The sequence below is a fragment of the Manis pentadactyla genome, chromosome 14, assembly GCF_030020395.1.
Source record: "Manis pentadactyla isolate mManPen7 chromosome 14, mManPen7.hap1, whole genome shotgun sequence".
Taxonomy (NCBI): Eukaryota; Metazoa; Chordata; class Mammalia; order Pholidota; family Manidae; genus Manis; species Manis pentadactyla.
The window spans coordinates 5,075,510-5,096,042 of NC_080032.1; the positions used below are offsets into that span (position 1 = coordinate 5,075,510).

At 63.1% G+C, this 20,533-nt stretch overlaps 2 protein-coding genes across 10 annotated transcripts in view; both read left to right on the top strand.

The window, feature by feature from the left end:
- CABIN1 (calcineurin binding protein 1) overlaps window positions 1-6,363 on the top strand; it is a 157,193-nt gene extending 150,830 nt beyond the window's left edge. For 5 of the 8 annotated variants that reach the window (XM_057492202.1, XM_057492205.1, XM_057492207.1 and 2 more), the window contains 3 exons: window positions 4,223-4,387; window positions 5,573-5,799; window positions 5,919-6,363. In XM_057492202.1, coding sequence (XP_057348185.1) covers window positions 4,223-4,387; window positions 5,573-5,799; window positions 5,919-6,062 — 536 coding nt within the window. In that variant the 3' untranslated portion in view covers window positions 6,063-6,363. Of the gene's footprint in view, window positions 1-4,193; window positions 4,388-5,572; window positions 5,800-5,918 lie in introns of those variants that run through there. The other 3 variants (XM_057492208.1, XM_057492206.1, XR_008993846.1) reach the window with 3 other exon arrangements.
- A 3,044-nt stretch (window positions 6,364-9,407) lies between these two features.
- Window positions 9,408-16,871, top strand: SUSD2 (sushi domain containing 2). Of its 2 annotated transcripts, XM_057492054.1 has the most exons (16): window positions 9,408-9,579; window positions 10,115-10,274; window positions 10,581-10,788; window positions 10,990-11,141; window positions 11,655-11,822; window positions 12,358-12,532; window positions 12,651-12,852; window positions 13,064-13,149; window positions 13,268-13,536; window positions 13,608-13,751; window positions 13,841-13,999; window positions 14,849-15,097; window positions 15,212-15,484; window positions 15,612-15,788; window positions 15,905-16,007; window positions 16,143-16,871. In XM_057492054.1, the coding sequence occupies exons 2-16, from the start codon at window positions 10,250-10,252 to the stop codon at window positions 16,165-16,167; spliced, it is 2,415 nt and encodes an 804-aa protein (XP_057348037.1). In that variant the 5' UTR covers window positions 9,408-9,579; window positions 10,115-10,249; the 3' UTR covers window positions 16,168-16,871. The 2 variants fall into 2 exon arrangements, with proteins under 2 accessions (XP_057348037.1, XP_057348036.1); XM_057492053.1 differs by lacking the exon at window positions 10,115-10,274 and having other exon boundaries at window positions 9,422-9,579.
- The last annotated feature ends 3,662 nt before the right edge of the window (window positions 16,872-20,533 follow it).

A 20,533-nucleotide genomic window follows, 5' to 3' on the forward strand; every position in this document is an offset into this window, starting at 1 on the left:
GAGTGGGGAGGAGCACCACCGTGACACACTGACCACCGCCCTTGTTTCCTCTCCCACAAAGCCTTAGGGTCAGCCAGCGAGGAGTTGGGGCAGAGGGCCCTGACCCCAGGTGCACACGAGCCTCTGCAGGCCTGCTGCAGTGGGGGGCGTTCCTGCCAGGGCCCCCACATGGGCAAGATGGACAAGCCACGGGCCAGGGCCAGGGCCGGTCAGTGGGCTTGTGAAGGAAACAGGCCCTATCAGCAGGAAGGCACTCTGTTCCTCCTAAAATCCAGGATGCCCTGGGAGTGGCAGCCTGGGCAGGGGCAGCCGACAGACCTGGGGGCACACAGGCCTGTGGCTTTGCTGGGATGGGCCACCGAAGCGGCATCAAAGGCCAAGACAGGAGTGGCCAGACGCCATCCTGACCCCAGGTCCCAGGCCCTCCCCGCGTCCCCTGCCTGCTCCTTGGACCAGCCTGCGCCCCCGCTGAGGCCCCGCTGCTGCTGGCAGCCCTCGTCTCTGAAGGCGTGTGGCCCTCCCGGTCAGTGCCCTGTGGAGGGCCACATCCAGGCTGCTCCTTCAGCCATGCAAGCCCGGCTCTGTCCTTCCCTGACCCTGAGTGATGGGACGGCTGTCTGCCTGGGTGGAGGCCCGGGGGGGGGTCCTCCCCCTCAGCTCAGGCGCTGATGTTGCCCCTGATGCCGTCCCCATTTTGCTTGGAGATTGTGGAAGCGCAGGGAGCCTCTGCCTCCTTGGACCCTGCCGCCAAGGGTGCCTTCTCTTCCCCTTGGGTCAGCTCCTGTGGCCTCTCATTCTGAGAGGAGCCTCTGGAGGCTCCAGGGCAAAGGGCAGCTGGAGACCTGTAAGCGCGGTCACCTTGGCTGCCCACGTTCCTCTCTGTGAGTCTCACTGGCTCAGTTTCCAATGCACACCGTGTAAGACGGAGGTGACGGCACTGTAGGGTCCAGAACAGTGCTTGGCAGCTCGCAGACACAGCCACGGGGGTTGGCAGTGGGGATTTCAAGGGGCTTCGGTGGTGGGCATCATGGCCCAGAGAAGTCACTCCCTGGCAGAGAGACCAGCGCTTGTCCCCCTCTTGTCTCGCCGCCTCAGGTCATCTTGCCCTCCACCTGACTCGTGGTCCTGTAGTCCCTGAGGACCAGGGATTCGAGAGCGTCGGGCCGTCAGCTGGTCTGAGTCCGCGCAGGCCTCAGGCCCTCGCCAGCTGTGGGCTGCAGGCCTCGGACCCGCCACTGCAGGCCTCTCTCTAGGTTGCTGAGTGTCTCTGTCATGGCTGCTGGCTTCCCAAGAGCCCAGGATCTGGGAGGGAGAGACAGAGGAGGAAGCTCAGAGGAGGCCGCAGTGTCAGTCACAACCCACTCTCAGAAGTGACCGCCCCTCCCTGGTCTTGGCCACACACAGCCTGGTGCAAGCTTCCTCAGGGTGCCGAGTGCTGGGAGGCAGGGCCGTTGGGCCTCCCCGGCTGCAGGCCTGTCCTGCTCGCCCCACCCCAGCCCCAGCCCGGCCCCAATCAGTGATTTGCCCTCTTTTTTCCTCTGTTAGATCAATGGGAGTGTGTTTCCTGGTATATATCCTTCATCCTGGGTAGCTTATCCTTTTCTATTTCTTTCCCTAAAACTAAACTGAACAGCCTTTTGCTAGGACAGAACTCTTGCATGAGGGGTGTGGATGGCCCTGGCTGAGAACATGGGCCGAATGGGCCTTATGGTGGGCGGTCCCCCAGCGGTGGGCCAGGCACTCAGCACCACCCCCCAGCCCTCTCCGCACCTCCACACTTGCCATTCCAAGTGACCTACCAGCCTCTCAGGGCTGCTGTGGGGTCCATGAGCCATTGGCATTTGACTGGCTCTGTTGGAGTGGGTGTCCCAGTAGTTCCCAGAGTTTTCTTCGGTGGCATCGGTACCAGGCTGGGACTCCCCAGAGCCCATCTCCAGCAGCCTCCAGAACGGAGGAAGCACCTGGAAGGAGCTGCCCAGTGGATCTTGGTTCCCAGATGCGCTGGAGTAACCAGCCTGGCATTGTGACTCGGATCTGCCGCTCCTGGTGACCGAGCAGGCAGCCCAGAGCCAGGCGCAGGCTTGGATGGACAGGGAGGGTAGGGCTGCCCTTTCAGAGGTGCTCAGGGACTGAGGGGTATGCAGGCATGGAGTGGAAGTGGGGGACGGCCGTGTGCGAGGTCATGAGCCCCTGGGGGAGCAGGCGTGAGGACAGACTCTTCCAGGGTGCCATCCCCGAGGTGAGAGAGCTGGGGGTGCTGACCAGAGAAGGGGACTGCGGCCGACGGTGTTCAGCCCCAGCTTGCCTGCCCCCCCATCTGGGACGGGTGAGGCTGCTCCGCTCTCAAGCTTCCTGGTCCCTGGTGAAGACCTCGCCTACCCTCCTCTGGAGGCAGATGCAACCCCCTGGGTGGGCACCCGAGAGGCTTCTGATCCTGTGTCTCCCCCAGCACCACCGCGGCACTGCCCGCCGCTGCCCCCGTGTCTGTGCCAAGTGCAGGCTCAGCTCCAGGTTTGTTGGGTGTCTGCACACCGCAGGCCAGGACCTGGTTTGGGGCTGACTCCCCAGCTACAGACAGTGCCTGGTCCCTCTTGCCGAGGGTGGGCCTCCAAGGGCAAGGGAGGGCGCTCCAGGCCGCAGGGCCAGCGTGGTGGCAAAAGCACCTGCCCACGCAGGGCACCACCCGCCAGTGGGGTTTCGAGGGCCGGAATGCTGGCCTCCTGCCAGGCCTGAGAAGCCAGGGGGAGTCTGAGCTAGGGCCAGACACCGGTCCTCGGGGACCCAGTCCCCAGGCCGTGAGTCTGCCCCGAGAAGCCGGGAAGGTTGCCCCAGTGGCACAGGATTCCTGCCTGGCCACCTGCTTCCCACAGAGCCTGAGGCCTTGGGAGGGGTCCGCAGAGCCCCAGATGGCTAGGCCCGCAGGCAGTCCCACTCCCGCCCAGACCTACCTATAGTCCTCCCCAGGCCGGGGCAGTCCCCTCCCCTGCCGCCGCCAGGCCCTGGACGCCCTGGGAGGGCCTCTGCCCCGCTCCCTCGGCCTGAGTGTCCCCTCTCCTCCTGACTGCCCGCCCACCCTAGAGGTGTGCCCCTACCCCACCCCAGTGACACTTCTGTCCCGTACATTCCTATCAGCAGGAAGCCGCCTGTCCTCCCATCCCCCTAAGCAACTCCTCCTGGCCACTTGCTAGGCCCTTAGGGAATGGGCTTGAGGAGAGGCTAGGCCCAGGCAGCCAGGGCAGTGCCACCGCGGGAAGGCCTGGACCAGATGCCCACTGGCCTGCTTCATGGCTGCGTGTCCCGCCGCAGTAATCCGAGTCCTTCCGTAACAGCACAGGGTTCGGGCTGGTCTCCCTGCTCTGCAGGTGCAGGAGGGCGGCCAGGTGCAGGAGGGTGGCGGGAGGAGCCGTCCAGGCCACTGGCTCCTGCCCGCCCCGGTGGATGGGGCTGGACCCTGGGGGCAAAGAGGCGGTGAGACCTGAGGAAGGGAGGGGGCGGCCTGTGGCCCCCACAGCCAGGGGAGGCTCTGTCTTCTGGACCTCAGGCCCATGTTTGTCCCTGTCCCAAGGGCGGGGGGCCGCCTCACCTGCTGGAGAAGAGGGGTTGCTCCTGGCCTGAGGGCCTTGACGGGAAAGTGGAGGGGCTGCAAGGTGACGGCCTGTATGGTGGGAGATTCAAGGCCCCCAGACAGAGGAGGAGGAGACCACTGTAAGGAAGAGTGAGGAGCCCGGGCCCAGAGAAGCTGGGGGGCCCTTGGGAGCGGGGCCTGCGGGGCCTGCGGGCCCAAAGTGAGCCAGTCGACAATGACTAACAGCCTGGCTGGCGGCCACAGGCTCAGCCTTCACTCCTCAGGCCCGTCCCCGCCTTGGCACTACTGAGGCCAATTCCCAGCCCCTGTCTCGTGCCAGGAAAGCTGTGGCCTGACAGGAGGGCACCATGCCAATGCGCCATTCCATCCACTTTGGTCTTAGCTGGTTTGTTTGCCTTTGGGTCCTGACTGTGTTCTGATCGCCATTCCAACTGTCGAGCACAAATCAGTCCCAGGGTTCAGGAGCTGTCTACCTAGGGCTGAGCGGGTGTGTGCTTCCCGCCGGCACCACCCGGCCCACGTAGGTGGTGGTTCCAGAGGCGCCTCTCCTGGTCCCCAGGCAGACGTGGAGAGCCTCCTCAGCCCGGTCCCCTGCTGGGCATCTCAGGGCCCCGCAGCTGTCCTTTGTTCCCACAGAGGGAGAAGAGCTGGCAGGAGGGGCCGAGGGCGCCAGCCTCCCGCCCCAGGAGCCACTGCACGGTGAGCAGGTGAAGGCGGCCCCCGAGGGCCCCCCGGCAGAGCCACACTGCTGGCCCACGGAGGCCACACCCCAGCCTGGCACTGAGCCCGCCTGCAGCCAGGGTAAGGGGAATAGGGAGCAGCCAGGGCGGGCTTCACCTGGAAGAGGGGAGGGCACCCCAGGGTGAGAGGCTGTCAGGCAGGGTCTGGGGAGGACTCAGTGGCGGAGGGGCAGAGTGGAAAGGGGAGGCCCAGCTGAGAGCTTTGGAGGTGGGTAGAGAAGGGTGGGAGACGTGCCCAGGAGTCCACCCCGGCTCCACAGAGGAGTAGGCAGGCGGCCTGGGTGAGGCTGCTTAGCTGGGGGAGGAGTCGGGCCAGTGGAGTGGTGGCTGGGCTGAACCACTTCCTTGTGGAGTCAGCCCGTTCCCACCAGCAGCCCCGACCAGCCAGGGCCCTTGGGGACCCCACTCAGGACAGCAGAGCCTGGTGCCAGCCCAGGGGGAGCAAGCATGTGCTCTGAGTAAGCCCCACTCCTTTTAAAGCCATGGGGCTGCAGAGGAATGTGGAGACCAGCCAGACTGCGGGTGGCTCCCAGCTCACGCAGCTCCCCAAAGGCTGCCAGCCCCAGAGCTGCAGCTCCCAGGCTCCAAGCAGACACAGCCCTGTGCTCACCTTGGAGCGGGACAGGAATGGACGCCCCCGGCTGGCTGAGTGATCAGCTCTGGGCCCTAGCATCCTCCCTGGGCACCAACAGGACATGCATCCTGGGATGGCCACAGGATGCAGCAGTTAATGCATGCACATGGCCCGCAGCGCCTGCAGAATCCCTGGGAAGTCTCAGCGGGCCTGCCTGTGTCCCACGCCCTGGGTTCCCAGCGTGCAGTGTGCTCCTGGAGGGAGGGGGGTCCCAGTCCCCATGCCCCACGGCCCAGAGCCAGAGCCGGCAGTCAGGGAGGCAGAGACAGAAGGAGGTGTGGAGCCTGTCGGCCAGCACAGATAAAAAGATCGAGAGAACACACACTCGGTCTGATGCGGCAGGAGGAGGCAGTCTGTGTCAGGAAGGGGAGCTGGGGGAGTGGGGTGGGGGGCTCTTACTGCCACCACACTTGCCCCGATAGGACATGCCGCTGTAGGGCTCAGTGCAAGATACAACTGCAGAGCTCCTTGTTCAGAAACTAGAATTGTTTAAAGCTGACAGCAGATCATTAAACAAGCCCACAATGCTGGCCCTGCTAGCCCAAGTGGGGTTGGGGCAGTCAGGCCTAGGAGGGGGCAAGCAAGGCTCAGCCCCTAATATCCAACCCACAGTTGTCAGCTCCAAGGTGCCCAGCAGTGGGAGTGCCCAGCCACCCGAGGGCCCCCCAGGCAAGGCAGAGCCTGGCCGGGCCAAGTCACGCCTCCTGCCCAACATGCCAAAGCTGGTCATCCCCTCGGCCACCACCAAGTTCCCCCCTGAGATCACCGTCACGCCACCCACCCCAACCCTGCTCTCACCCAAAGGCGGCATCTCGGAGGAGACCAAGCAGAAGCTGAAGGTGACCGTGGGTTCCCGGCTGGGGGTGTGGGTTGGGGCAGGGGTTATGGAGCTCATGGGCCCTAGGGGCCCTGGGTGGGCTGGGCTGCCCCTGACCAGTGCCCTGCCCGGTCTGTGCAGTCAGCCATCCTGTCTGCCCAGTCGGCCGCCAATGTGAGGAAGGAGAGCCTGTGTCAGCCGGCCCTGGAGGTGCTGGAGACATCGAGCCAGGAGTCTTCGCTGGAGAGTGAGACGGATGAGGAGGACGACTACATGGACATCTGAGGGGCCCCCCACCCGCAGCCCCCTCCATGCCTGCGTGGCCACATCCCCACCACGTGGGCCCAGAGGAGGCCAAGATTAGCTGGGAAGATGGGCAGCTGAGGTTTGTGCAGCAGCGCCAGCATCCTTTTCTATGAAATGTTGACTTTGTGAACATGCCCACGCCCAGCCCAGGTGGCCATGTCCACACCTGGACACCCGGATGAGCCGGGCTCTGCCTGTGTCACAATGAGGGGGTCATTTAGGGTTGGGCTCACCCACTCCTTATTTTTTTGGTTTCTTTTCTAATAAAGATGGAACAGTTGTCTTTTGCTTCTTTGTTCACCCAGGACCCTTCAGTGGATTGCTATCTGGGGTTTCTGGGCCCCTCAGGAACCCCAGGGAGCAGGCAGGGATGCTGGGGGTTGCGTTGTGTGTTTCCCTCGGTTCTTGTCCTCGCTGCAACAGAATTGAGGGGCAGAGACACAGTAGTGAAGCGAAGTAAAAGTTTTATTTAAAGTTACTTAGAGAAAATGTACAGGCGACCTCAGGGAGGAGAGGCACCTTGAAAGGTTTGAGTTTTATTTAAGGAGAGAAAGTGCACACTCAGAAAGGGAAGCATGGGCTACTTCTGAGAGAAGCACACTGAAAGATCGGGGAAAACTTAAAGTCACACACTTAGAAAGTGCAGGCCACCTCAGAGAGGAGCGCCCTGAAAGGTTGGGGGTTCCCCCTTCTAAGGGTTTTTCAAGTGTGTGACAAAGGGCTAGGGGTGTGCACTTGTTAAGTGGTCTCAAGGTGTTTGATGACACATTAAGTTTCTTATCAGTCCTCTAGGTAATTCTGCAAAATTAGCTTAACACGAGAAATTTACTGCTCCGGTTCCCTCTCGGGATAGCAGCTTCCCGGTTTGGGAGCGTATCAGTCAAGATGGTCTGCCCTTCCTCCACGGTGGGCTGAGTGATCTGTTTGCTAAAGAGTGTGTTAAGAATCTTACTTCTTAATTTCTTGGATTTTAAAATGCAATTTTAGCTTTAAGATGGAACCTTCCTGTCTTTATTATGCTGCTTATAGGTGGACCTTTTAGCAGGCTAGAGTAAATCTTACAATCATCTAACTGACAGAATGAAGACATGGGCTGTGCTCAGACACTTCTCTTTATCTGGGGAATAGTCAAACATTCAAGGCCAAGTTGCTTCTGACTTTTTGAGCTTTAACTAATTAACTCTAACTCTGAGTCTTTTCTGGATTTCTAGTTTTAACTGGTTAATTTTTAGTCCTTTCTAGTGGGCATTACTGACCTTGTTCCCTTTCCACCCCGCTCGTATCTGTTTTCCTGCCTAACAGGACCAGGGAGTGGTGGGCAGAGCGGGAGCCAAGCATGGTAGGCCCTCCCGGGTGGGATGTGCACCGGCCTGAGGGACACGCCTGGGGCCCTTTCGGGGTGTGTGCCCGGGGAGGCCACACCTGGGAGCTGGCTTGCACCCCCAATGTGGTAGGGATCCTGGAGGTCCTGAGAGGCGGGGTCTGTGTCAGGAAGGGGGGCTGGGGGAGCGGGGTGGGGGGCACTTACTGCCACCACACTTGCCCAGATGGGACCTGCCGCTGTGGGGCTTGGTGCGAGATACAACTGCAGAGCTCCTTGTTCAGAAACTAGAATTGTTTAAAGCTGACAGCAGATCATTAAACAAGCCCACAATGCTGGCCCTGCTGGCCTTTGTGGTGGCATAGGTTTCAGGGACCCCCAACCTGCCCTTCACTGTCATGCCCCCAGTGCCTTGGGCACCTTGGCCTGGATTGCCCCTGGGGTCTCCCCTGGAAGGCTCTCTGTCCAGGGTCTCCTGGGCAAGAAGGAAGACAAGCGGCTGGGTGCTGCCAGGCTCCCCAGCCCAGGCCTGACAGCCTCCGTGGATACCCAGAGGCTTGGCAGCCTTGCACGGGCCTTCTGAGCTGGGCTGGATTCAGGCCCTTTGCAGGGGGCCAGAAGCTGAGGGGCCAGCAGTCACTCAATTGGTCGCCCCCGAACCCACAGGACCTGTGTGTGGAGCCCCCACACCGGACTCGTGACACTCGACCAGAACTCCCAGGCTGGAAAGAGGAAGCAGCCACCTTCCTTCCTCGGGGCCATGGGGTCCCTCCTGGGGGCAACCCCCGCAGTCTCCCAGAGCCAGTGCTGGCTGCGTGGGGAACGCCCAGCCCCAGCCCCCGAGGCCTGCAGGGAGTCCCCAGCAACGGACTGGTGGCTCCCCACTCCCAGCTGACTTCCCTGACGCCTGCAGGAGCCCTCCTCTCTGGAGCAGGTACAGGCACACCCACCAGGTGAGAAGGGCGTGCCAGAGGGCAGGCTGGCCAAGGCAGGTCACAGCCAGACAGCGTGAACCCGAGCACCAGCCAGTGTCAGCTCCAGCCCCCTGTGCAGGAGTGAGGTCTTGTCCCCGTCTGATGCCTTGAGAGCCGCCGCCCGGGGAGGACTATCTGCCTGTCCAGTCACGTGGCAGAAGCACAGGGCCCTAGTGAGCCCCAGGCCTGGGCCGTCCCCGCCCATCCTGGCTGTGGGGCCTCCCAGAAACTGCCAGGGGCCTGGTCCAGCATTGCTGCCTCTCCCAGTGACCTCAGTCAGCCCCACCTGCCCCCATCTGGGCCTCAGTTTCTCCACTTACACAATCGCACAATGAGAAGGGAGGGAACACTGCAGAGATAATGAATGCATAATCATGAGTGACACTGCAGGGGTGGGTGGGGCTGAGCCCATCCTCTCTCGGTTCTGCCCAGGGCCAGAGGCCAGTTTCATGTGTGAGCACCACCCCAGGGCCCCAGCCAAGCTGGGCAGAGAGGTGGGGGCCGCAGGTTCTGGTCTCACCCTGGGCCAACATGCCAGGGGCTGGGCCCGTCCCTCACCCCGCTCCTCCTCCGTCCAGAGGGGATCCCTGCAGAGCTGTCTGAGCGCACCCGCAAGCTCTCAGTTCTGGGCGCCTCCACCATGAAGTTACTTGCTCCCCCCACTGCCAGGCTACGGGGAGGAACTGGGACTAGACACCGGAGGCCTGTAGCTGAGAGACCCAGGGGCTAGAATCCAGGGTTGCAAGGGCGACCCCGCCTTAGCCCTCACCCCGTAGCCTTCTGTTTCCGGCAGGAGCCCCCGCCCTGCATCAGGGACAGGGCCCCGGCTGGAATCCGCGAGTCTGAGCGGCAGCCTCTGGACGTCCGGCCTCTTGAGAGCCAGAGGTTCCGCAGCTGCAGGCGCAGGCTCCCTCCCCTGTATCCCAGGCCAGCGGGCCAGGAATGTGCTAACTGGGCACGTCGGACACTGCTGGCTGCAAGGGCACCTGTGGACTTTGAGAGGGGACTGGGCGGGGCTGGTGGTGGCGCTGCGCGTGGGGCAGGCGGGGCCAGGCGGCGGGGAGTGAGCCTTCCAACCCCTCGCAGCCACTGCAGGGCGCCGCCGCCGCAGGCTCGGGCTGCACCATGAAGCTGCACCTCCTGTGCTGGGCCCTGCTGCTGCTCGCGACAGCCCCCAGCCCCGGCCCCTGGCTCGCAGCAGGTATGCCCCCACCCTGCCCTGCTGCCCCCTGTCTCCGTCTGCCTGCTGCAGTAGGCCTGGGGCAGACCCCGCTCTGTCTGGGCTTAGTCTCTGTCCTCTGTCAAGCCACCCGTGGCTGTACTGGGGGTGGTGAGAAGGAATTCTGGGGAGCCTGGAGCCGGGGGTGGGTGGGTTGCTGGCAAGGATGGGGGAGTCTGGGCCATGCCCACTCTAAGCCTACGGGGAGCTAGCAGGCAGCGGCTGTCTAGGAGGGAGGTGGCAGGCTCAGCAGAGCCCTTGACCTGTATGCTCAGTCCGACGGAGGGTGTGCCCACACACGGGGGAGCCCCCTAGCCTCCTGGGCCCCCTGCCCTGAGAAAGGCAGGACGGTGGGTCCTTATTGGGGTGGGGCGGAACCCCGGGGAACCATGACCCCGGCCCTGAGGGCTGAGCAGGGCCCAGCTGGGTGGGGCAGGCCCCCAGGCCCCACCTTGCCCCCTCCCGGGGAAGTGCAGCCACCCTCCTGCTGCTTGTCTCACCTGCTGGCACCACTCAGTCTCCTCCCTCAGCCCCTGAGCCATCACATCCTCAGTCAATAAATACTTATGGACACTCGTGAGGGCCACTTCCTGCACTGGATGAAGTGAGGCCGCCGGTGTGGCTCAGGCCTGGCCCTCGACTGGCTCCCTTCATGGGGTGCGGCAGGGAGGTGCCAGGTGGGACATGTGATGCCAACCTCAGTGTCTGTACCACACCCTGGTCTCTACCCTCCAGCACTCCTGGCCATGCCTGCTCCAGAGGGGTAGATGCCCCAAACGTGGCTCTGACACAGGTTGCCATGGCAGAAAAGGCCGGGTCCTGACGCCCACAGCCCTCCCACCAACCCCCACTCCTCCAACCTGGCTCTGCCAGGCCCTCTGCTGGGAATGTCCGTCCTCTCCTGGGGATGCCTCCCTCTGATGGGCCCGGGGGAATAGACGCGGGCCCTGCACAGGTCGGGTGCTCAGGACCCTCTCCTCCAGGTGCCCAGGGGAGCTGCTCCCAGCGCTGCGGGGACCGGGCCGGGCCATGCTCCTGCCACCCCACCTGCTTCGGCCTGGGCACCTGCTGCTCAGACTTGCGGGACTTCTGCCTGGAGGTCTCGCCCTACTCAGGCTCCATGATGGGTGGCAAGGACTTCGTGGTGCAGCATCTCAATTGGCTCAAACCCACGGATGGCGTGATCTGCAGGTAGGTGGCCCAAGGGGCTGGGCCAGCACAGATCCGTGCCTGCCAGGGGCCCAGACCCACTGGATGGCTGGGGGGAGCCCCTCAGACCAAGGACAGGGACAGCTGACCGGTGGGGTCCCCAGGGAAGCGCTTGGGGCCCGGGCCGGCAAGAGGGTCAGCCCACCCTGGCCCGGCCTCTCTTGCCCCCTCCGGCCCCGACAGCTTTAAGGAGGGCATCCAGACCCGTGGCCACGTGGACGCTCTTGGACGTGTGCACTGTGTGTCGCCCTTGCTCTACGAGACTGGCCGCATCCCGTTCACGCTCTCCATGGACAATGGCCGCTCCTTCCCTCGCTCGGGGACCTGGCTGGCTGGTGAGCCCCTCCATGCCAGTCCGGGCCATGGGCACCAGCTGCCCGCTCCTGGGCCTGGCCCTCACGGGGCTTCCCCGGCACTAATCTATGCACACCTGGCCTGCCAGCTGTGCCCCACCACTCTGGCCAAACCAGTCCCTCGGGAGGCCCTTCCCACTCTGGGCGTGGGTTCCTGAAGCTCCTTTCCCCACTCCCTGGCACCCACACAGGAGACCCCCCGAGAGAGCATGGGGGCTGCAGAGGTCCCCCACCAAGGTGGGCCAGTGCCTCCTGGCCCAGCTCAGCAGGCCGGGGGCTGGGGGCTGGGAGGAGTCAGGAGGGAGGCCAGTGACCAGGGACACAGATGCCAGAGCCCAGCCTCTCCCAGCCTCCGTCCTGCCCTGCAGCGAGGGTCTGGGGGAGATGTTCCAAGGGAGAGGCCTTGCTTTGTCCTTGGGAAGCCCCAGGGCCTCCTCCCCAGGGTCCCAGGACCCTAGGCCTTGGCTCAGTGCTTACCCCTCCCCCCCTGCCCAGTGCACCCCAGCAAGGTGTCCGAGGCAGAGAAGAGCCAGCTGGTCAATGAGACACACTGGCAATACTACGGCACTGCCGGCTCCGAGGGCAACCTCACCATGACCTGGAATGCATCAGCTCTGCCCACACGGTCTGTCGGCATCGAGCTGTGGGGCTACGAGGAGACAGGTGAGGCCAGAGGAAGCTGGACCGACGCAGGAACTCTGCGGGCTGCCTGTGGCTCAGGAGTTCTGGGCCTGCAGAGATGGGAGAAATCCCAGGCAGAGACCGTGGGAGAGGAGAGCGCAGGAAAGAAGGGGGCTGGCAGGAAGCTGGGGTGCGGGCTGGGAGCAGCACAGGGCGATGGTGGATCCCTGGCACGTAGGGCCCAGCTCCAAAAGGAGGTGTGGGCATTCTCAGCCCTTGGGTGAAAAGTTTATCCTGGAAACAGAGAAGGCTTGCCCTGCTCTGTCTCTGAGCCCCTGCACAGCTGGCATGGCCTTGGGCCTACCCTCCAACCGAGGCTGTGACCCTAGACTGTTGGGGGAGGAGGTGGCAGTCACTCAAGCCAGGGTCGTCACTGGAGCAGCAGGGCAGGCCCTCCTGTGGAATCATCTGTCCACCCATCAGGCTGCTCTGAGCACCCAAACTGGCACTGGCCCCTCCTCTGCCCCCTGGGGGTCTTTGGAGAGGCCCTAGGGCTGACCGAGGGCCCCTCCCCTAGGGAGGCCATACTCTGAGGAGTGGACAGCAAGATGGTCATACCTGTACCCCTTGGACACAAACATCCCCAACTCTGGCTTCTTCACCTTCACTCCAAAACCTGCACCTCAGAACTACCAGAGATGGAAAGTGGGTGCGCTCCGGATCATCAGCAGCAACTACGGCTCAGGGGAGAAGTAAGGAGGAAGAGGGCCAGAGGGGCTGCCCACCTGCTGCCCACCACGCTTGGCAGGGCAGCCAGGAGCTGTGGTAGGGAGGGTGGACGCGGCCTCAGTATGTGCACGGCCCCCACAGGGATGTGCACGCGCTCTGGAGCAACGAGCACGCGCTGGCCTGGCACCTGGGTGATGACTTCCGGGCAGACCCTGTGGCCTGGGCCCATGCTCAATGCCTGGCCTGGGCGGAGCTGGAGGACCAGCTGCCCAACTTCCTGGAGGACCTCCCCGATTGCCCCTGTACCCTGGCCCAGGCCCAGGCTGACTCCGGCCGCTTCCATGTGAGCCCCCCCTTCCCCTGCCCCAGTCAGGGCCCGGGGGCCAGGGAGGGAGCAGGTGGGGACAGCTGCGCACAGCGGCCCCACCCAGGACAGCGCTGGGGGACGCTGACAGAGGCCCCTGGAAGATGAGCACCCTTGAAGCGCTGGCTCCCAGGGAGGGGATGGCAGAACCTGAGACTGGCACGGGTGACAGCAACCTGCCGCTCTGCAGACAGACTACGGCTGCGATGTGGAGCATGGCAGCGTGTGCACCTACCACCCGGGGGCCGTGCACTGTGTGCGCTCCGTGCAAGCCAGGTGAGCCCCGAGATGGGGGGCAGGGCTCAGGGCCGGGCTGGGGACAGGACCCCAAACGCAGCCCTGGCCTCTCCCCACCCCCGACCTGTCCTCGCCTCTGACCCATGCCCTCTCCCAGCCCCCGGTATGCCTCAGGCCAGCAGTGCTGTTACACAGAGGCCGGCACGCAGCTGCTGACGGCGGACTCCACCAGTGGAAGCACCCCGGACCGCGGCCACGACTGGGGAGCGCCCCCGTTCCGGACACCGCCCCGCGTGCCTGGCCTCTCCCACTGGCTCTACGACGTCATCAGTTTCTACCACTGCTGCCTCTGGGCGCCCGAGTGCTCCCGCTACATGAGTCGGCGTCCCTCCAGTGACTGCCGTGGCTACCGGCCTCCGCGCCTGGGTAGGTGCCAGACAGGGCGGGCCAGGCAGGGCCGGGCCAGAGTGGCCTGCCTGACCCTCTGCTCTCCCCAGCCTCTGCTTTTGGGGACCCACACTTTGTCACCTTCGATGGTGCCAACTTCACATTCAACGGGCGTGGCGAGTACGTACTGCTGGAGGCGGCTCTGACGGGCCTGATGGTGCAGGCCCGCGCCCAGCCCAGGACACAGCCGAACGGTGAGGTGGGGCCTGAGGCCCAGGTAGTTCAGGCCAGCCCAGGGTGGAGGCTGGAGCAAGCGGGTCCCATTCTGCCCTCACTACCCTAGGCACGCAGGACCGAGGCACGGGGCTGACAGCCGTGGCCGTCCAGGAGGGCGACTCAGACGTGGTGGAGGTGCGGCTGGCCAATGGGACTGGGGCCCTGCAGGTGCTGCTGAACCAGGAGGTGCTCAGCTTGGCCGAGCAGAGCTGGGTGGACCTGCGGGGTGAGTGGGATGACCAGGCAAGGTCAGCAGGCTGCCCATGCCCCTCCTCCTGCCCTGCTGGGCCTCCTCACCTGGCACCGGCCCGGGCAGGGGGCAGAGGCTGGTGTCCAGGGCACAGATGCAGAGGTGGAGGCCTCCTGGGACTCATGCAGGGTGGCAGCCCCACGCCCCTGCACTCCACCACAGAGGGGCCAGCTCTGGGGACACATGGCCCCAGCCCCCGGCTCTCTGTGGCATGGTCTGGGCTCCCCAGTATTGATGCCCAGCCTAGGGGACCTGGTCTGATCTTGAGACTTCACACCCACGGAGCCCAGACACAGCCTGGCCTGAACCCCCAAATGCCAGGCCAGCAGGACGAGGCCTCAGCACTGCCCAAAAGGAGCTGGGAGCTGCTGTGAAAGGCCTCCCCACTGCCGGGAGGAAGCTGCCCTGAGGATTCCGGAGTGGCCGCTCCCTGACCGAACCCCTTCCCGCCTCAGGGCTGAACAGTGAAATGATTTCCAGCCGGGTGGGGACCTGGGGTGGGCCCGCTGGCCCTGAGCTTGCAGGGGTTCTTGGGAGGGAAGAGGCGGGCATGGCTGCTGCCTCCCAGTCAGGGAGCGAGGGCTGATGGGTGACCCCCATACGCAGCCTCAGAGTTTGGGGGGGTCCCTTCAGGCACAGGTCTGGCCCTCGGGTGCAGGCACAGGTCTGGGCCAGGACGGTGGAGTGCCACAGTTGGCAAGGCTGGCCCTGAGGACAACCTCCCCTGCCCCTGAGCCAGGGGCACCAGCCCACCCAGCCTAGGACTGTGGGGCCACGGCACATTGCCCTCAGGGGTAACCCTGCTTCCCCTCCACCTGTGCCCAGGTATGTTCCTGTCGGCAGCCACCGGGGACAGCATATCCATCATGCTGTCATCAGGGGCTGGCCTGCAGGTCAGGATCCGGGGTCCGTTCCTGAGTGTGGCGGTCCTGCTGCCTGAGAAGTTCCTTACGCACACTCGAGGCCTTCTAGGGACGCTCACTGAGGACCCTGCAGATGACTTTGCTCTGCGCAGTGGGGAGGTCCTGCCCCCCAGCGCCAGTTCCCGAGAGCTGTTCCGCTTCGGGGCTGACTGTGAGTGACCACGGGGTGCACGCGGGGGCTGGGGTCATGGCAGGGACGGGTCAGGGGAGGTGAGGGTGGAGACCGCAGGCCCCTGACCACCAGCCAGTCCTGTGTGTCCCCCAGGGGCGGTGAAGAATGACTCCTCTCTGCTCACCTATGACTCCCCGTTCCTGGTCAACAACTTCTTGTACCTGCCCAAGCATGACAGCAACTTCCAGCCCCTCTTCCCGGAGGAGGCCACCCTCAGCCCCAGCCAGGCTGCCGAGGTGGCCAAGTTGTGTGGGGAGGACCGATTCTGCAGCTTCGACGTGGCGGCCACCGGGCACCTGAGCATGGGCAATGCCACGAAGGTGGCCCACCAGCAGCACCTGCGCCACCTACACAGCTTGCAGCCAGGTGAGGGCAGCGGGAGGCGTGGGCCACGGGTTGGGCACCTCGTGCTGGGACAGGGCCCCACAGGCCAGAGGCTGCGGGCAGCAACCAGAAGCTGGGGTCTGTCACCTGTGCCCTGCCCCCACCCCAGTGGTGTCCTGCGGCTGGCTGGCCCCGCCCCAAAACGGGTTCAAGGAGGGCATCCGGTACCTGATGGGCTCCACCGTCCACTTCCACTGCGACAGCGGCTACAGCCTGGTCGGGGCGGAGGCCAGCACCTGCCTGGCCGACGGCACGTGGTCCGGGTCCACCCCGACTTGCCAGCCCGGTGAGGATGCCCCGCCCATCCGCACACCCCTCCCCTGCCCCGCCCCGCTCCTCTCGCCCCGCCCCCTGCGGCCCCGCCCCGGCCGAGCCGCCTTCACAGCTCCGCCCCCTCTCCAGGTCGCAGCTACACGGTGCTGCTGAGCATCATCTTCGGGGGCCTGGCGGTCGTGGCTGTGGTCGCACTCGCCTATGTGCTGCTGCGCCTCAGGAAGGGCAACACGTGAGACCCCCGCCCACCCCGACCTAGGGTCCCGCCAGCAGGACCCGGGGCTGCGCCCTTCCTCCGCTCCCCTGGGATTCTGGGGTGTGGGTGGGACGGGGTGCCTGCTCTAGACCACGCGCGTCTCTGTTGCAGGTCCACCTGGAGGTCTCAGCCCTGAGGGGAGGGCGCTTGGCCGGCAGCCCAAAGTGCACAGGGGCAACCCGGGGGCCACACCCAACCTCTCAGGAGACCGCTCTCAACTCCCGAGAGCCTGCACTTCAGTACCTCGGTCCCCAAGTCCCCAGCACCAATGCACCTGGGACCCAGATACCTGATGCCTGAGCCTTTAATGCCTGAGGACCCGAGGCCTGGCGCCCTGCACTGTCACCTCAGCCTGGGCCTCCGGCTCTAAACCGTGCGGTTCCCTTGACCAGCTGTCTCTGTTCCCCAGATACTTGCAGCTCTGCTTCCCCCAGACAGAGGCCCCAAACTCTTGAATAGTAACGCCTGTCTTCCAAGCATTTAATGCTCCTGCACCAGAACGTACACCGCTGATGCCTCAGATCTAGTGTTTGGTGACTGTGACCTGACCCCTGACATAGGAGATGTAGTCTGGGAGCCCCAGTCCCCAGCTGCCTTGATTCTCCACCCTGAGCCCAGCCCACAGGACCCGAAAGCAGAGAATCACCCTGTGAGCTCCACGCATGTACGTTGACCCTTAAACAATACGGGTTTGAACTGCACGGGTCCACTTACACATGGAATTTTTTAAATAACTATACTAGAAAATGTTTTGAAGATTTGTGGCAATTCGAAAAATTTTATTTTCTCTGTTTATGTTATTGTAAGAACACAGTATATAATAAAAATAACATACAAATACATAGTAATTCACTGTTCATGTCATCAGTAAGGCTGTTAGAAGTTAAGTTTGGGGGGTCAAAAGTCATATGTGCATTTTCAACAGTGTTGTGCAGGCTGGCAGCTGTTCAAGGATCAGCTGTGATTCTAACTCCTTTGGAGTGTCACCTCTAACCCCTCCCAGCCTGTGGTGCCCCTTCCTGGTGTCCTGTGTCTTCATTCTGGAGAGTTCCACGATCGCCCTGTGGGTCCAACATCACTCAGAGCAGCCTAGGTCTGTATCCATCCGCAGACACATCGCCTGGGACAGGCTCCTCCCCAGCCTTGTCTCTCCAAGTGGGGTTGAAATCAGTGACGGCTTTGTGGGGTGAAGACAAATGGCTCTGGCTGTGAAGGATTCACCATGAGGTGCTGTGCTGGGTACCCAGGAGATGGGATGGTGCCGGCCTGCCCTTCTCAGCACAGCCACCTGCTCTTGCACCCTAAAGCCAGTTAGCCCAGCCTGGACGTGGGCCCCCATCCTGCCCCAGGGCCTCGGTGAAGGCAGTCTCTGGTCCTTCTTGGTGAAGGCAGTCTCTGGGTCCACGTTCTGGGTACCTGGGCCCTTCACCCAGGAGTGTCCAGAGCTCGGTGAGGAGCTCCGGCCTCATGCCATTACCGTGCCTTTGTGGCAGGGGTGCTGAGTAGGGGCCGTGGGAGGGCCTGAGCAGATGTGCATCGCAGGTCTCAGATGGAGGAAATGCTGGGGAGCACGGGGTTGGAAACTGATCCCCCCTGGCTCAAGTGGGAAGCTCATCAGGGGTGGTGGTGGGGAGGTTGCCCAAGGGAATGCAGAGCCTTAGGTCAGAGGTGATGGGCTGCCACCGTGGGCCTCCCTGCAACCTGTAGTACCTAAAGTGGCCACGCGGGGACAACAGAGACTAGGAATAGATCAGAGGTGGGGCTGCACATGACCCCAGGCCATCTGGGAGGCCAGTCAGCCCCCTGTTTGCAGCGGGGCCAGCAGCCTTGTGGCCACAACCTTGGCCAAGACTCACGCAGACCCACCGCTGCATCTCCTCTCCATTGGGAGGGACACGAGTCATTCCTCAGTCTCAGGAGCTCAAGGGAGACATTGCACAGGTCTCGAACCAGTGGAGTCAGGCTCCTGGCCTCCGCACCCCTTCAGCCTCACCCTTGGCTGAGCGTCCTGGACAGAGGCAGGAGAACTGGGTGGCGTGGGGGCAGGTTCAATCTTGAGGGCTCCCTGGAAGAGGCAAGTATGCACAATAAGGTATGTTCAAAGGAGCAGAGCTGAGAGCTGAGGGTTGGGGGTCTCCCGGAGGTGGTGTCCAGACTCTACAGGAGGGGCCTGGGGTCATGCCCCTCCCCTTCCAGGCCCCTCCCTCTGCTTCCCCAGTTCTCAGGCTTCCAGCTCAGGACAGGGTGGGGCTAAGGGACGGCCCCCTGGCCCCTGGGCAGGTACTTTCCTCCCTGAAGATGAAGTAAGGAAGGACTCGCTTCCCACTGACCTGACCTGGGTGCCCAGTGCCTCCCTGTGCTGGGACGGGCACTGGAGGCTGGTCAGTGGGCGAGAGGTCTGCTTCCTGAACAGGGCAGCCTGAACACGTGGGGGCAGGCACACAGGGCCCAGGAGGGCCAGGGCAGCTCCTACCCCCCAGACCAGGCCTCAAAGGACAGGTCAAATTCTCAGATATGTGGTTGGTCAGAGGACGTTCCACATAGAGGAGTGCCCTGAGCAAAGGCTCGGGGAGGAGAAACGCAGTCCAGGGCAGGCCTGAGAGTGGCCACGGTGTTGTTAGGCCTCGTTCTGAGAATAAAGCGCGGCCTCCCTCGGGCCTCCCCACCCCACCCCTGTCCCTACAAGACTGGCCCTTGAGCCGCCCCCGCCCCTCCCCTGCAGAAGGAGTGCACTGTCTGTGCCCTGGCCCCGGATATCAGGCATTCCCTGTGCCAGGGGCAGGCCAGGCTGGGAAGCCCCAACACCGGGCAGGGTTATCCCAGGAGCCCCTGGGTCAGGGGTGCTGCTGGGCCTTGAGAGGGTGAAGGTCCTCGAACCCCACAGGGACTCCCTAGAGACGTCCAGGGCAGGCACCTCTGCCTCAGGCAGCGGTCTCTCCAAAGTGCAGTCGCAAGGCCTCCTAACCTCATAGCCAGTCCCCTGCCCCTTGTACCACTTGGGGCTTGAGGGATGGTGATCCAGAGACTTGGAAACACAGGAGCTGGGGGAGCTGGGACGCCAAATAGGGGCTGGTAGGGCAGCCCCGTGTTCCCAGCAACAGCCCCAGGCAGAGGGACAAAAGGAGGAGGAGGCCGAGAGTCGGGCCCAGGTCCCCATAACAGCAGGAACCACGCAGGCCCACAGGGCGCTAGTGGGAGCCACAGACCCCCACGCGGGCCCTGGGTGGGGGAAGCACCCCCTTCTCCTGCTGCCCCCTCTTCTCACCGGGGCCTGCCGCTGGCTGAGTGCCGTGGGGAGGGCTAACGCAGGGGCAAGGGGCCAACAGGGCACAGCGGGAGCAGAGAGCCCTCCTCAGCCAGCCTGGTTCCTTCTGAAGCTTCAGAAGCTTCAGGGCAGCCGAGGGCCCACCCTGAGCCACCCTGGTCCTCAGGCAGCTTTCAGCTGGATGCTGGCCAGGCAGGAGAGGGTGGTCAGTGCAGCACCTTGTGGGAAGTAGGTCAGGAGGTGCTTCCCGGAGGAGTCCAGCTCCGGCAGAAGTTCAGAAGACAAAAACCACTAGGGAAGTCGGGTCGGGTAGGTGCTTGGAAGTGCATTCAGCAGCTCACCGCCCCCAACAGGCTTGTTTGGGGCTGCACACTGGACTACATTTCCCAGGCTCCCTTGCGATTGGGGGATGTCATGTGACTGAGTTCCAGCCAATACGATGTGAGCCAATACATGTTCTAGCCATCTTCCCTCCCGACTCCCTGCCACACAGATCTCAGGTTGCCCCATCAGATGAAGACAGTAGACTTAAGAGCGCCCTTGACCAGCTCCCACAGTTGCAGGTCCTGCTTCCCTGATGGAATCCTGATAAATAACATGTAAGTTGTATGCAAGAAAGTGCACTGCTCAGGGCACAGCTCAATGAATGTACCCAAAGTCAACATCCCTGGTAGGCTACCACTCAGGCCAAGAAACTGGGCAGTACCACCACCACCATTTTCTCCCAGGTTATCTTTTAAAGCCACCAACGAGGTGGTGTGGGGTGGAGACACTTCCAGGCCTGGCCCGGCTCACCCCTCCAAACCCTTTCCTCTGCTCCCACGGAAGGAAGGATCACCTGGGTCCCTGGCAGATGAGCAGGAAACACTCCCACTGACCTGTTCACCCATCCAGTACTGCTGCGGGAACAAGAAGGAAACCCTTGTGATTAAGCCGTTCTGCATTGTGGGGTCTATTTCTTGCATCAGTCCCGCCGCCTAACCTTACACCAGAGGCGAACATGTAAACAGACGGCCTGACATTTTTTTCAACAGCATTGAAATGAATACTATGTACCCAAGATTTTAAAATGTTCAAACAGATATACTCACATTCAGAGCTGCATTATTCACAATAGCCAAGAGGTGGAAGCAGCCCAAGTGTCCATGGAGGGATGAATGGATACACAAATGTGGCCCATCCAGACAATGGAATATTACTCAGCCTGGGAAGGAAATCCTGACACAGGCTACAATTG

Coding starts and splice junctions, on each gene's coding strand:
- SUSD2 (XM_057492053.1), top strand. CDS start 9,504: ATGAAGCTGCACCTCCTGTGCTGGGCCCTGCTGCTGCTCGCGACAGCC. Junction 13,537..13,607: donor CTACCGGCCTCCGCGCCTGG/GTAGGTGCCAGA, acceptor TGCTCTCCCCAG/CCTCTGCTTTTGGGGACCCA. Junction 15,098..15,211: donor GTTCCGCTTCGGGGCTGACT/GTGAGTGACCAC, acceptor TGTGTCCCCCAG/GGGCGGTGAAGAATGACTCC.